The following is a 14,856-nucleotide window of genomic DNA, read 5'->3' as shown; positions in this document are numbered from 1 at the left end:
TTCCCCCAGAGGAGCTGGCCCAGGTGGCTGGGGAGAGGGAAGTCTGGGTTTCCCTGCTTGGGCTGCTGCCCCCACGACCCGACCCCGGATAAGCGGAAGAGGATGGAATGGAATGGAATTTAATTTTATCTTTAATTTATGAAAAATGGAGAATAAAGTTTGGAAACAAACAGTTTTTCTTTTTTAAAGTTATTCAGTCTTGAAAAATACTAAAAGTAGATTCCATAGTTTTCAGGACTGCATAAGAACCCTAAGTATTTCAATAATTTCATTGTGTAAATGTTATTGTTATTTTATGTATATAGTTTCTTCTGTATGTTCTTTGAAATCAAACATTGTGCTATTTTGGTCGTTCACATATCAAGTTATTCAGATAGATCAGGAATACTGTAATGTGATTTACCGTATTTTCCGCACTATAGGGTGCACTGGATTATAAGACGCACTGTCAATGAATGGTCCATTTTCGCACTTTTGTCATATATAAAGCACACTGGACTATAAGGCGCACCCTCGTGAACCTAATTTTAATAACTTCGCGCTGATGATTTTGGTGCTCTTGCGGAGCTGGTTTCCTGTATCAGCATTTATATGATCCCTCTATGAGAGATCACGAAGATAATCAAACGGTTCAAAATTCACAGAACAATACTGCACCGACGGAAGCATCAAGTATAAACGCCTTCGCCGCTCGCTCAGGTCACTTCAGAGCACGACTATAACTGAGCTTTAATGCTGCAAGCGGTGCAGCTTTGTAGTTTACCAAAGTCTTACTAAAACATCAGGACTTCTTACATATATAAGGCGCTCAGGATTTGAAGGCGCTCTGTCGTTTTTTGAGAAAATTGAAGGCTTTTAAGTGCGCCTTATAGTCCGGAAAATACGGTATGTTTTTTTTTTTCCCTTTTACATTTTTCACAACATTGAACTTTTTAAAAAGTAAATGTCTGCATGGAAATATATGGAGATCACTTCAAACTATTCAAAACATTGTTTGCTTTGAATTTCCAACTACTATTTTGCTGTTTTGAAATTTTGACTTGAATTCTGTAAATTTCAGCCTAGTTTTGCTCATTTTAGCCTCATTCCTGCCCATTTTAACTTTACCAACTCAGCTTTAGCTTCTTTAGCAAAGTCATTCGACACTCAGCATTCACACTGCACTTTTGAGAAAAAGCAATTTCTATAGTTTCATCAAGCCAAAGCTTTTGAATTGGATAAGGACTTTTTCACTTTTAAAAAGAGCCAGGAAAGAAAAACAAAAATCTAACCCCTAAGTTAACTCATTTATTTTCAGACAACTGTATTTTGCTATGTAAACAATGGAACAGTCTTGTAGATGTATGTAAATTATTATGGTATAGGTTATGAAGAAAACCCTAACCTGTCTGTTGGTCAGGTAACCACTTACATCTTGATTAGACATGTCCCAGTAAGGCCGTTCCCCATAGGACATGACCTCCCACATGACGATGCCATAGCTCCACACATCACTGGCAGAGGTGAATTTACGATACTGGATAGCTTCTGGCGCAGTCCATCGGACGGGTATTTTACCACCCTGTTCAGAAAAATGTGGCTGGAGTAAATATCAAATTAATTACATCCTGCATATTGCTCTAAAACATCAGTAAGAGCACAAGATTTAGGTTCAACACTGAACCAAAACACACAGTTTATCAACACTAATGTGAAAAGATACATCTTCATTTCAAAAAGGCCACTTTTTAAGATGAGTTCCAGCAGCTTTGATGGTTTCTAAATCATTCATATAGAACATACTATAGCTGGGTTGCTGCTGAGAAACTTCAACAATTTCATTTAATAACTTAGCTCCAACAACTTTAAACAGATTTAGGTAAATGACTTATTGCAAACCTAACTTCTTAAGAAACAAGAGCATCAAAGAAAAACTGCAATTATCACAAGCGTAATCATAAAGTTAGATTTTATGTCTTATAGATATTTACAATAACTCGTGATTTTTTTCTATAACACCTAACTGCATTCAGAAAGGATTTGAGCTTTATATTATGCAGAAAATCTTAAGTGTGTAATACATTTTAACTATTTTAAGGTAGTTCCTCACTGGATTGTAGTAGTTAATAATGAAAACTCTCTCATGTCATTCATAAGGGAGCTTTCAAAATGTCTTGAAATGTTTACAGAGTTTAGCCAGACAATTCCTTCACTTGTGAAGCAGAGCTTTGCAGATTTGTTGCTTAAATTGGGAACAGAAGGCAACTGGTCCAGTTGCATCCTGGTGAATCCTTTAGGGTTTTCATGTCCTGGATGACTGAGATTCTACACCAATGTTCAGTCAGTCGGTTTTCTTCAGCTAGTTTGCAAGACATTTTAAAGTGAGACACTACATTGTTTTGTTTTTATTTTATTGTATTAAAAATAATCTGAAGCAACTTCAGCTCATTTTGATTTTTCTAAGTATTGCATGGTTTAATTAGTATTGTTTCTTTTTTATAGTTACAGTTTTCATTTCATTCACAGTTTTTGGCTAAAATCAAACTAATTATTGTGTGAATACTGAGTCAGCACTCCCACTATTGTTTTCCTGTTTAGTTTCTTCTGTATGTTTTTTGGTATCGAGCTACTTCTGCATACTTTGTGCTATTTTAGCCATTCACATATCAAAACCTAACCATACGTTTTGAACTATTTAACTTTATATCCAAACTTTCCCAGTCGAAGTGTATTGAGATCCATTCAGTTTCTTTAAAAAATTGTTCCTTTTCAAATCTGCTTCAGCATAGTGACTTTGTTTTTGACTTTTTATGTTCCTGTTTTAGCTGTAGTTATTGTTCTGGTAACTTTTAACTTTTAGCTACTGTTTGCTCTATTTAGCGTTTTGTGACTTATGCTAATCTTAGCTCTTAGTGTTATGTTTAAATTAACTTTTATTTAACTTTTCTAACAATTTTCTTTTCTTATTCAATGGCCAGTGCCACGGTCTTGTAATCCTGAGGTTGCAGGTTTGAGCCCAGGTTGCGCAGGAAGGGCATCTGGTGTAAAACAATTACCAAATCTTTTGTGTGAGTTTGCTTTCTGTGGCAAAAACCTGAAGAAGGAAGCAGCCAAAAGAACAGCAACATTGAAATAAATAAGGAACTTCAAAAATTCTTCAATAACTGTGTTCTTTGAAATCTAATGAAGATTTTTGCTTTATTTTTAGCTTTTAGCTACTTTTTGCTATTTTTGGTTTTTAGCTACAGTTCTGCTAATTTCATCTTTTAGCCAGGGTTTTTTTCATCATTTTAGATTTTAGCTTTAGGTCTGCTGATTTTAACTTTTGTTCCAATATTTTTAACTTCATTAGTTCAGTTTCAGCCTATTCAACAAATTTCAGCAAAGTCATTCAGCACTCCGTGTCCACACTGCGTTTTTGCAGAATCTGACAGTTTTTTTTAGTTCATATTATTTTTTGCTTCACTGTTTCAGCTGTTTAATGATTGGAACTGTAGAGCGAACAGTTCAAGCCATGAATAATTAAATTCAGGGTTTCAACCTGATTGTTGTCGAATATAAACCAAAAATGAAATTTGTCACAAGTAATTGTTTCCCCCAATAAATGGAACATTTTTAGGACAATGATAAAAAATAAATCCAAGAATTAAATTAAATAATTACACATTTAACTTTTAAGCACTACTAAATGCTTGGTTGAAGACTTTTAAATTCGTTTTGAACAAAAACTTGCTGAAATGCAGCTTGTTTTAAACATGAGTATTGCCGAAGACAATCTTGGTGTGTAGCTTTTATTCTCCTCTTTTTTCATACACCAGCAGCAACTTAATTAGAGAATTCAGACAAGGCTTTTGGTGTGGAGAACAAGCACTCTAATTGACTCACAGTTGTTGTGTAGACAGCCTCGGGATCGTCTTCTATCACCCTCGACAGGCCGAAATCAGAGACTTTACATACAAGATTGCTGTTGACGAGGATGTTCCGCGCAGCCAGGTCTCTGTGGACGTAGCCCATATCTGCAAGATATCTCATTCCCGCCGCAATGCCCCGCAGCATTCCCACCAACTGGATGACTGTGAACTGACCGTCGTGTTTCTGTGCAGCAAGAGACACAGGCAGGTCAGCCATCTTCACTGACCACAGGGGGGATGTAGGTTACAGAACTGCAGCAGCTCTAACACAAGATTTATGATATTTATGAGTGGCGCAGATCCCACTGCAGACTGCTGCTCTTTGGGAAGCTGGGAAAAGGTGCAGAGAAAAGTTAGAAAAGATGCTGCGCCGAGTTTGGAGGTGATACTCACCCTGAGGAAAGCATCTAATGAGCCGTTCTCCATGTACTCGATGACAATCATGACCGGTTTCCCTGGAGGGAAAAAAAAAAAAAAAAATAGAAACAGAAGATGATTAATTAATACCTAAATTTTATTTGCTTTCAAAAAGCCTCACAATACAATGGCTGTGCCAAATCTGATTCCAAGTTATTTTTAGCTGCATGTTTCATTTGCTTTTAATTAAAACTTACCATCTGGTCCTTTTATTTAAGAGTCAAATAGGGAAAATGTTCAAAAGAGAGTGCAGGTACTATAGTCCACTAGCCAGGGATATAGGAACAATAGTGGCAAAGGCAGATTATCATGTTTTTGCTTATGTGTATGTGTGTGTCCTCTGTTAGCAAAACATCTCATGAACTACTGAGACTTTCTATAAACTTTCTTACTTAAAACTCTGGGATAAAAGGTGGTGAGTGATATTCATTCCTGCGCTGCGGTTCCAACATTACCTCTCGTCACAACTCCCTCCAGATGGACGACATTGGGGTGGTCAAACTGTCCCATGATGCTGGCCTCGCACAAGAAGTCCCGTCTCTGCTTCTCTGTGTAGCCCACTTTCAGCGTCTTGATAGCGACTGACACGTCCCGCTTTCCAGGCAGCTTCAGCCGACCGCTGCACACCTCCCCAAACTCTCCTGCGAGGGTTGAAACTGCTCATGAGTGAAGGGGCCAGTGGATAAAAAACATGCGCCTCACAATGACAATTTTATTAGTATATTTTAGGACAAAGCACCTGTGCCGTGCTGGAATACAAATTGGAGTACGACACCTTGTTATTCTCAGGGGAGTGTAACTGAGGCCTATAATAAGACACACTGGAGATGCATAGATACTGTCACTGACCGCCTCGGTAAAACCCATGTGGCAGCAATTTTCAGCTGCAGGTATCTTTCTGACTGCTTCTGCTGAACGCAGACCACACATTAATTGCAATGAACTTTTCCCCCCTTTCGCGATAGCTCTATCAATATAAGAAACATGAAGCTGTGTCCCCATTCAAGGTGTAAATATTTGGCTGTCAGCATGATGTATGAGAGCTCTGAGCCACTAAACGGGAAGAGCTGAGCATGGGCTCACCTGCTCCAATAACTCGCTCGATTTTAATGCAGGAGGCATCCAGCTCCTTGGCAAACTGATGTACAGCCCTGTTCGGGTCCTCATAGGTTTCGGGGTCGATGTAAGTTTTGGTGCCTGGAAATTTAACTGTAGGAAGATAAGAAGATTGCTGTTATGATTAGGTATGCTGATCGTGCTACAGCAGGCACGTGACAAGCAAATGGTTACCATGGCCAGAAATTTAGGAAAAATAGCTGAACAAGCTGGTGCCAACTGATGTCAGAAAGGCTTTTCACTCCAGAAAACTCAGTACAAAGGTTTGAGTAACCCGTGTGTGGTAGTTTTTACGAGACTGTCAGTTCCCTTTCACCCCCCTACAGCTGAGACTACCCTCAGCGAAACAGAATGCGTCTAACCAACCGTGTAGGTTCTGACTCGGTGCTCTTAAACCCAGATCATTCCGAGGTAAGAGCGGCTTGACAGAAACAATGGCAGCAAGGGTTTTAAATGTTCTGACAGGCGAACAGTTATTTTCTAGCTTTTACTGTACCTTGCAAAAGTATTTACCTTTTTGGTAATCTCTCTCTTTTGTTGCCTCATCCAGCATAAAATATTTTCTAAATATTCTGTGCAAGTTCACTCGCTTTGGTGACCCCTGACAGAAGGGAGCAGCCACAAGAAAAACAACTTCATTAATATGAAGTATTTTTATAGAAATATTTCTAAAAGAGATGAATACTTTTGCAAGGCACTGTGCCGTTTTTTACTTCACGTTTTAATGTTTGAAATACTAAAATGAAAGATTCTGGAGGCTAATGAGACATTTATGAAGTAAATGTGAGGAAACCAAGGTCCGTTTAGTGCAGACTGACGATCAGGTTGAGATTTTGAATTTATTAAGTTGATCCAAGGGATTTTTTAACTCAACAGATACAGTAGAGATAATGACCCTTCTGGGGGTTCAACATGTTCACTGGAAACACTGATACTTATGGTGCAGTTATAGTAAAAAAAAAAGGAATTAAAACTGAACTAGAACATTTCTGCAGAAATGTTGAATGTTGTATCTTCTCTCCAAAATTCCAACATGACTATTAAAATATCTAAAGTGATAAAAAAAGCCTACATTTTGATGTATGAACTGTATACATTATAAAAAACTGTAAAAAGAACCTAGATCAAAAGAAATGTTTAAGCTGCTGCAAAATTCCAAATTTCTGTGACCTGCCTAAAGTTTGAAAGGTGTTTCTACTGTGAAGTATGTCTGAGCTAGAGAGCTCCAAAGAAGGCTGGGTTTTCTTATGGGTTTCACCTACATAAATATCACTCATTTCCATTATTTTTTACTCAGTGTTTTGCAAATTTTGTTTACCTTGTGTTGCATACCACTAACATAAATCACACAAATTATTCCTAGTCCAACTCCATCTTTTGGTGTTTAATTTGTTTGTTTTATTTCTAAGTTAAATGTCAAGATACAGGAGAACAATTTTGAACAGATTAATAATAAGGAGGCTTCATTGCTTATGCATTGCCATCCTGAAATAATCCACTTAAATCTTTGGAAATTTCAAGTCAGTATAATGATTTTTAACACTGTCATGATCTTTAGAGAGAAAGCAAACAGACCTTAATTCAAACTCAAAAAAGCAAGCAACTAAAACTTTAAAGCAAACAGAATGGAAGCAAATACTCATCCACTTTAAATAATCTTCTCTCAGTTTGAGTAGCACACATAATGCCTTGTCACAACAATAATGTTAAGATTCATCTGACATCACCAGAAGGAACAACCAGGGATGGTTGACAAACTCATGTAAACCGGGAGCTGGAGTCCGTCCTTAAAGTTCTGCATCAAATCTTTAAAACTAGACCCCAGTCATCATAAAGGACTTACTGAACTGCTGTGTGTGGAGGCAAAAAATGTGTGAACTCAGAACTCAGGTGAGTTTCATTTTGCCTTTGATCTAAGAACACCATGAGATTTAGATTTATAAATTTGTCCTTGAACAGGGAAGGAGATACTTTGGAATGTGAACACTGAACACTGCCAGATAGAGAAGGAACAGGGTCTGGTTTACCTCTCCTGGCAGAAAGAAACCTGTTATAGTAACCACAACCAAAAACAGCTGTCTTTTGTCACCAACAATCCCAAAAATCACACGTTCTTTTAAGATGTTTCCACCTTGAGTAAGAAAAAAAGGATTCTTCTGAGGAAGTTCATTTGTAGGACATTTTAAGGTCACTTTTGGCTCTTAGGAGACACATCTCTCAAGACTGGAACATGTCATTTTATTTGTAATTAATCTGAATTTACACATGAAAAAGGAAGTTTACAAGCTATAAAAAGACTTTAAAAAATCAGTATGAAAAATCAGCAGGCCTCTTCTTCAAAACATTCCTGTAAAGTTTTAAATTTTTCTTTGGATCTGTAAAATTATTTTCATATTCAAAAATTGTATGTTTGTGCTACACAAACATAACAATTTTCCAAGCCTGGGTCATTTGTGATTTTTTTCCTTTTTTTTTAGAATTTCTTATGTCAAACTTTTGATTTTTTTTTATTTTGAATTTAGCTTCTAATACTGACAGTTGTTTTAAATTGGGTTTTCTGGCCTTTCTTTTGGAATGTTTTCGGTTAGATTAGAAGATCAGCACTTCCTGGAGATAGGGATTCAAAATTTGGAAAGTGTTATATGGTACAATTTCAGAGTTTGTAGACACAAATCGACCACAAAATAGCCATTCTTAAACATTAAATAAAACACTGATAGATTTTTTTGTTTATTCATTATTTTCATACTAAAACATTCATATTTTCATACTAAAACAAGTAAATGGTATTGCTTGCTCTGACACACAAATCAGGTCATTCCGAAAAGTTACACTTTTTCTAACACTGAACAAGGAATATATTTGGGAGGGGGCACTTTATTTGTATGGAAAACTAATCTTATGAATCCATAGGGGGGGCATCAAGGGGCTTGGACCCAGATAATAAGTTCTAGTTCTATTTGTGTTTCATTCAAATTTCCACATGAAAATGGAGGTTTATATGCTATGAAAAGACATTTAAAAAAAAGAATCACTCAATAAAGCTAAATGAGTAGGTATGAGTGCAAAAGGTTAAAGGTCAGGTTACAAGTTTAAAATATACCATAGTGTTAAAAAGTCACACTTACAAAAGTTCTACATTTTTCTGTCATACTGTTCCAATGGTGTATTCACCTGACAATGAGATAAAGGGCTATTTTTTACGACTTTACCAGAGATGTCACTCTAAATCACCAATCAGTTGAAAACGAAAGCTGAGGAGAAAATTCCCTTAAACTCTTATGCTCATTAAAAAACAACCTCGTCAGTTCGTTGTGCATTTCATTCATAAAACAGTCAGTCATGGCTTGTTTACCAGAGGAGAAACACCTCTCCCTCTTTTCAAGTTAACACTGTTTTGAAACAAAGATTTGCAACAAGCTACAAGATTGTTAGCAGATGAAACATACTGCCTACTGCAGGTTAGCTATGGAGGCTAACAACCAGCTAATTAATTACTTTACATCAGCTTGTCAGGACTGCAGCATTATTTTGCAAAGAACAGAGCAGCAGAGAAGAAGAAACATTTTCCGCAATTAGCACAATAACTTTAGAATTATAAATAAATTCAACTGGTGTGATAGTTTAGTTTTGGACTGCCGCTTGTGTGTGAAACTGACAAGAAAGACTGCATTAAAAACCTTATGTCTTAACCCTTCTGAAGCCCTCAAAAGAGAGGGAGAAAGAGACAAAGACAGGTAGTGAAGCCCTTATAAATTCAGGTCAATTTGTCCCAAAGGTCACAAGAGGGTTAAAGGGAAACATACCTTGTTTTTAAGGTAGACAACATAACAGTTAAACAGCAACCATAAAACAGTCTCTTAAAAAGAAAACTTCAGCACATATTTATGAGAAGAACTGCCCATAGTGTCATTAAACAAGCTGCTCATGGTAATTTACATCCATAATATCCTTTACAATCTATGTTTTTAAAAATCACTGTTTTACAACAGCCCTCTGACTTTCAAGTGTTAAATTAAAAAATCATCTGAATAATTGTGATTTAATGAAAAATTTAGCCTGGATCCTAAATATCATTATAAATGGAAAATATTATAAATCAAAAAGCAGATCACATTGATTTAAAATTTGTTCTGAGTGACTGTCAACATGCTCACTTGTGTTCTATTTGTGGATTTAAATTGAAATTACTATGAATAAAAACTAATTTAAGTACCTTAATTTCCACACTATAGGGTGCACTGGATTATAAGACGCACTGCCAATGAATGGTCCATTTTCGAACTTTTGTCATGTATAAAGTGCACCGGACTATAAGGAGCATCGTCCTGCACCTCCCAATTTTTGTAACTTTGCGCTGACTGTGCGCTCCTTTCAAAATGGGCAATTTTGGCACTCTAGCGGAGCTGGTTCTCCTGTATCAGCATTTATATGATCCCTCTATGAGAGATCACAAAGATAATCAAACGGTTCAAAACTCATGGAAGAATACTGCACCGACGTAAGCGTAAAGTATAAACGCCTCCACCGCTCTCTCACGTCACTTCAGAGCACGACTATAACTGAGCCTTAATGCTGCAAGCGGTGCAGCTTTGTAGTTTACTAAAGTTGTACTAAAGCATTACAACTTCTTACACATATAAGGCACTCTGGATTATAAGGCGCACTGTCGTTTTTTGAGAAAATTGAAGGCTTTTAAGTGTGCCTTATAGTCCAGAAAATACGATAATTTTACCCTGTACCTTTAATATAATCATTTTTAAGGAATAAGTAATAATATTTAGGTAGAAGTTGCAATAGTATTTGCATTTATGTTTTTACATAAATACAAATAAATCAATTTTTTAATTTTTGTTGTAATATCGTAGTACTCTGAATTTTTGCTCCAGGTTTTCATACTGTCAGAATCTCATACCAACCCATGCCTAAAAACAACACAATCAAACAGTCGGAGAGACACTTATTGTCTGAATGGTGTAAAAGTGTTCTGACCAATCCACCAGCACAAACACAACAAATCCATTGTGCTCTGGGGAGGAGATGCTGGCAGCTGAGATTTCCCACCACTTGCTTCCATAATTGCTTCGTCCATCCAAGATGTCAGCGGATCTGATAGGAGATGTCTTATCACGATTCCCTCACTTCTACATGGCAGACAAATTGGGTCTGTGTGTTGGATTTGGGCTCTATCTGGCTTCTGTCGGCCTGACAGTGTCTCGTCATTCTGTACTGCACTCCACATTCTTCCATTAAGCTCGTACTACATAGGCTGTGTTTGTGTTTTCAGCCAGTTTTCAGTTAGAGCAGAAGGGACTTGTGACCTACTGAAGTGCATCTGTCAGATACTTAGCAGCAGTCAACCTGGGCTCACTGCTTCTGCTCCAGCCATACGCTTTGTGCCACCCCTGACCCTTTGTTTCCAAATCAGCAGTTAGCCTACAGCGCGGATCATTATGGCTCCACTTGGGATAACTGTCTCCAACTGGATCTCCAGGGGCATCATTAGGGGTGGCGCATCAGTTAAAGCTCTAAGACAGCAAAGTGTTTGCAGACCAGAAACTATGTCAGTCACTAAAAACTACCAGGCTGATGTTATATTTTGAAGAACTTGCCTTTGACCTCCTTCTCTAGCAGCTGTCAGACTTGTGCGTTTGTAGTTTCCTGACTTCTTCATCTCCACAGATGGAGTGAAGCCAATCAACAGCAGAACTTGGCCAGAAAGAGCTCAGCTGTGCTTCAAATCAAATGAACTTGGTCCTACTGGTAAGTGCTAATGAGTTTTAATACAGTTTTTAATGCACAGTGTTACAATATCTCTATCTGTAGAAAGAAAAAATAAAACTGAACATAAACGGTCTGTGTTTGTGCTGATAAAGTACTCACACTGGAAATAGAGTTCCTCATCTCCCTCCTGATCAGCTTTGCTGTAGCCACAGTGTCTGGGTGAGCGAGAGGAAAAGAAAGTGGCAGAATCAACAGATTGTGTGACAGAAATAAAGCCCTAAATTGCAAGAATTTTAATGTAGCAGTAAATGCTGTGAAAGATAAATCTTTTTGCAACCCCAGCTGAGCAGCAGGAGCTGAAAGCAAACAGTTTAGACTGTTGAACATCACACAGGAAGCGAATCATGTCACATATCACACAAAAGTGCACAGTACAAGGCTGTTCAACATGTCCTACAACATTAACTGTAATCTGAAACAAGTGATTGGATGCACATTGTGGAGGAAGCCGTCATACCGGGAAGTGAAAAATACCAAAAACGATAAACATGCACTTTCTGTATGATAATGTTCATCTGTTTGTGTGTGTTTGTCTCTACTGTTGGTACTATAAACTGCTTTAATTGCCCTAAACTTAGTACTTTTTGTTATTTTTGATGCAGTTATAATTGAAAGAACTAGGATGTACATTTGCATTTGAGTTGAGACCAATCCAGTCTAATAACAGTATTGGCTTCCATTGGCTAACTGTCAAATTTAGAATATAATTTTAAATCTTTTAACATCAAAGCTCTCAACAACCAAACTATCTTATATTAAATATGTTATTGTTCCATATTTTCCCAACAGAGCACTTCATTCTCAGACTGCAGGTTTACTTGTGGTTCATAGAGTTTTTAAAAGTAGAACGGGATGCAAATTTAGTCAGTTGTCAAGCTCTTCTCTTGTGGAACAAACTACCAATTTCTGTCTGTGAGGCTGGCACTCCGTCTACTTTTAAGATTATCCTTTTAGATCAATCCTATAGTTAGGGTTGCCTTGGGTTTCCTGAGCTATCCCTTAGTTGTGCTACTATAGGCTTAAACTGCTGGAGGACAAACTGATCACATTTCTTTACACTACTGCTGTCTTTACTCTCTTTACTCTATGCTTGTATTTGCAATGATTGCTGTCATTACCATGTGTTTTTCTTTGTTTATTTTCGGACAGAAACTATACTCAGACCACTTTCTGTTTGTTTGTATCTCTTTCCTTTCCTATTGACGTGACTGGCTCCCCCAGGCTGTCCATTCTTAGCCTGGTTCTGCTGGAGGTTTCTTCCTCTTTAAAAGGAGTGCTGCTCAGAATGGAGGATTGCGCCAATAGGAAGATTTGACACAATCTGTTCATTTCCTTAAATAGATACCCTTTCTACTAATTTGCAATTCATAATGTACTGTATGTGCTCTTGTCATATAGATGGATTGAATCAGACACAAATGGAGTTGTTATTTTTGGTGTATACTGCCCTGACACAACTTTTGTTGTGAGTTAGCACTAAATGAAGAAAATCAATTAACTTAAATAGAATTAGCCTCTGATACCAATGTCATTTTTGGATTGGATATTGACCCAAAGTTCCAAATCAGTCCACCAATCCAGATTCTATGGTTCAATATAATTGCAGTTCATATTTTTGGCTGATTTTATAACTGAAGTTTAGGCATACAACTAAACTGTTGTTACACATTTAGATAAAAATAATAATGATAATAATATTTTGTAAGGCAGCTGTGGATGAGTGGTTAGAGCAGCCGTTCTCCAACAAGAGAGTTTGATTCCACCAGTGTGCCCAGGGACAGATGTTGAAGTGTCCCTGGGCATAACACTGAACTCCTCATTACCTCTGATGAGTGCTATCAGTGTATGAATGTGATCTAAAGCACTGATTAGACTCTACACGATGATTTATTCAGATTAGCTTTGTAAAAATGTAGCTGTATGAATATGAGCATGGCTGGGTGATTGAGGATACAGATTGTGTTGTAAAGCCCTTTGAGTGGCCTGACTGGTTAAAAAGGTGCTATATAATTACAACCGATTTACCATTTAATAAAATATACATTTATAGTTTAATGTGTATAAATAAATGCCAGATTTCCCTAAAGTCATCATTGGACAAACAGGTGGAACCTGCCTGCTGCATAGTGTAGTCTGTAAGTTTAGAAAACAACTTGTAATGTGTGAAATACAAACATTTAGAGACATGGAAGCTGGGATAGATTGTTACAGTATTAACAATTGAGGACTAAACACTGGCTGCCTACAGAAGAAGAACAAGGAGCTTCAGCAGAACAAGAAAGCTAAACAAATTAAAGTTTTACTTTTTCTTCCTTTTAAACTTAACTTTTATCTGTCAGGGGACATGCTGGATTTGGAAATGGTGGCAGCCTGTCTGGAGAAGCTTAAGTCAAGGTAGGCTACATTCACCATCTATCAAACATAGAGACTGCTGTTACACTTAGCAATGCTAACTGCTAAGTTAATCACGCTTACCCTTTTTGTGTGTGATCTATCTTTGCAAATCTAATAATTGCCTTGCTAAGTGTTAATCTGAGATTAACCTACTAGAAATCTTACTGTTTTTTTATTGTTTCATGTGTTTAGTTCTTCTTCCATTCTACCTGTCACAGTTGGGCAATTTAGCTCCTTTAAATATCCACATGCTAGGGTATTAAGGCTCCAAACTGTTTATACAGATGTATTGTTTGTTCAAAAACATAGATTCAGTCTTAAAACTGCAAAAGCATTATGCCCCTTTTCTACTGGCTCTACTACAGAAGCCCCACTCTACTCAGCCTGGCTTGGCTCGGCTCTAAAAAAATGCATTGTGTTTCCACCGGCCAGTTTGGTCGGTAGCAGAGGAATGCCTTCTTGTGTTGTGGGGGGTGGGGCTGCGGGGGGACATCGTTGGCCCTGTGTTGTTGCTGTTTTTTAAACTTATGGGGATTCTCCTGAGACTTCAGGAAGAGAGGTGCAGTGGAAGAAATGCTCTGGATGCAGCGATTGTTGCGCGTAGGTCAGCTGTTATACGCCTGAGATTTCAGGCACCCACAAAAGCAGGGCCGACCCGACTGGCCCTACTCCGAAGCAGGGACCAAAAAAGCAAGGACCAGCCTTGAAAAACTGCCGGTGGAAACGCGTGCAAAGCAAGCCGAGTAGAGTGGAGCCGGGACCTTTAGAGCCTGTGGAAAAGGGGCATTAGATATTGCACAGACTTATTTTAAATGATCTAACTGTCAGATAAAAATTGACTTTCCAGCACAAGAGAACATTCAGCCGGTGCTATGATTAAGTATCTTAAGATGACTGAAAAACAAGAATCCTGCAACAAACAGTATGACTCTCATAGTGTCCTGATCTCAACCTCTAAGGCTCTGTCAGGATCACTAGAAGAGATATCAGGACAAACAAAAAACACACAAAAACAACAGAGACATCAAAATGATTTAACCACTAACCTGCTAAGAAACTTCATAATGTGATAAAGAATGCAATTTTCTAATTTTTTTAAAGTTATATGAACCCATCATGACAAGTTTAGCTGACAGTAGCTTCATGCAGTAGCTGATGATGATGAACTGAGTTGTTTGTGATGAAGGATAAAAAAAACTGAGCACCAAATTTCATTCAGCACTTTCACTCCTACACTCTCAAAGCACTCCTTTTC

At 37.6% G+C, this 14,856-nt stretch overlaps 1 protein-coding gene across 1 annotated transcript in view; it reads right to left on the bottom strand.

Moving 5' to 3' along the window:
* The window catches only part of epha7 (eph receptor A7), a 172,725-nt gene that overhangs the window by 36,940 nt on the left and 120,929 nt on the right, over positions 1-14,856 (bottom strand). Inside the window, exons 9-14 of the mRNA XM_017432779.3 lie at positions 11,307-11,362; positions 5,391-5,516; positions 4,763-4,948; positions 4,284-4,345; positions 3,865-4,074; positions 1,412-1,561 (exon numbers count right to left, since the gene is read on the bottom strand). Coding sequence (XP_017288268.1) covers positions 1,412-1,561; positions 3,865-4,074; positions 4,284-4,345; positions 4,763-4,948; positions 5,391-5,516; positions 11,307-11,362 — 790 coding nt within the window. The remainder of the gene's footprint in view (positions 1-1,411; positions 1,562-3,864; positions 4,075-4,283; positions 4,346-4,762; positions 4,949-5,390; positions 5,517-11,306; positions 11,363-14,856) is intronic.

This window comes from Kryptolebias marmoratus, linkage group LG17 (genome assembly GCF_001649575.2).
Source record: "Kryptolebias marmoratus isolate JLee-2015 linkage group LG17, ASM164957v2, whole genome shotgun sequence".
In the NCBI taxonomy this organism is placed as follows: domain Eukaryota; kingdom Metazoa; phylum Chordata; class Actinopteri; order Cyprinodontiformes; family Rivulidae; genus Kryptolebias; species Kryptolebias marmoratus.
This window is presented reverse-complemented; position numbering and strand designations above follow the sequence as displayed.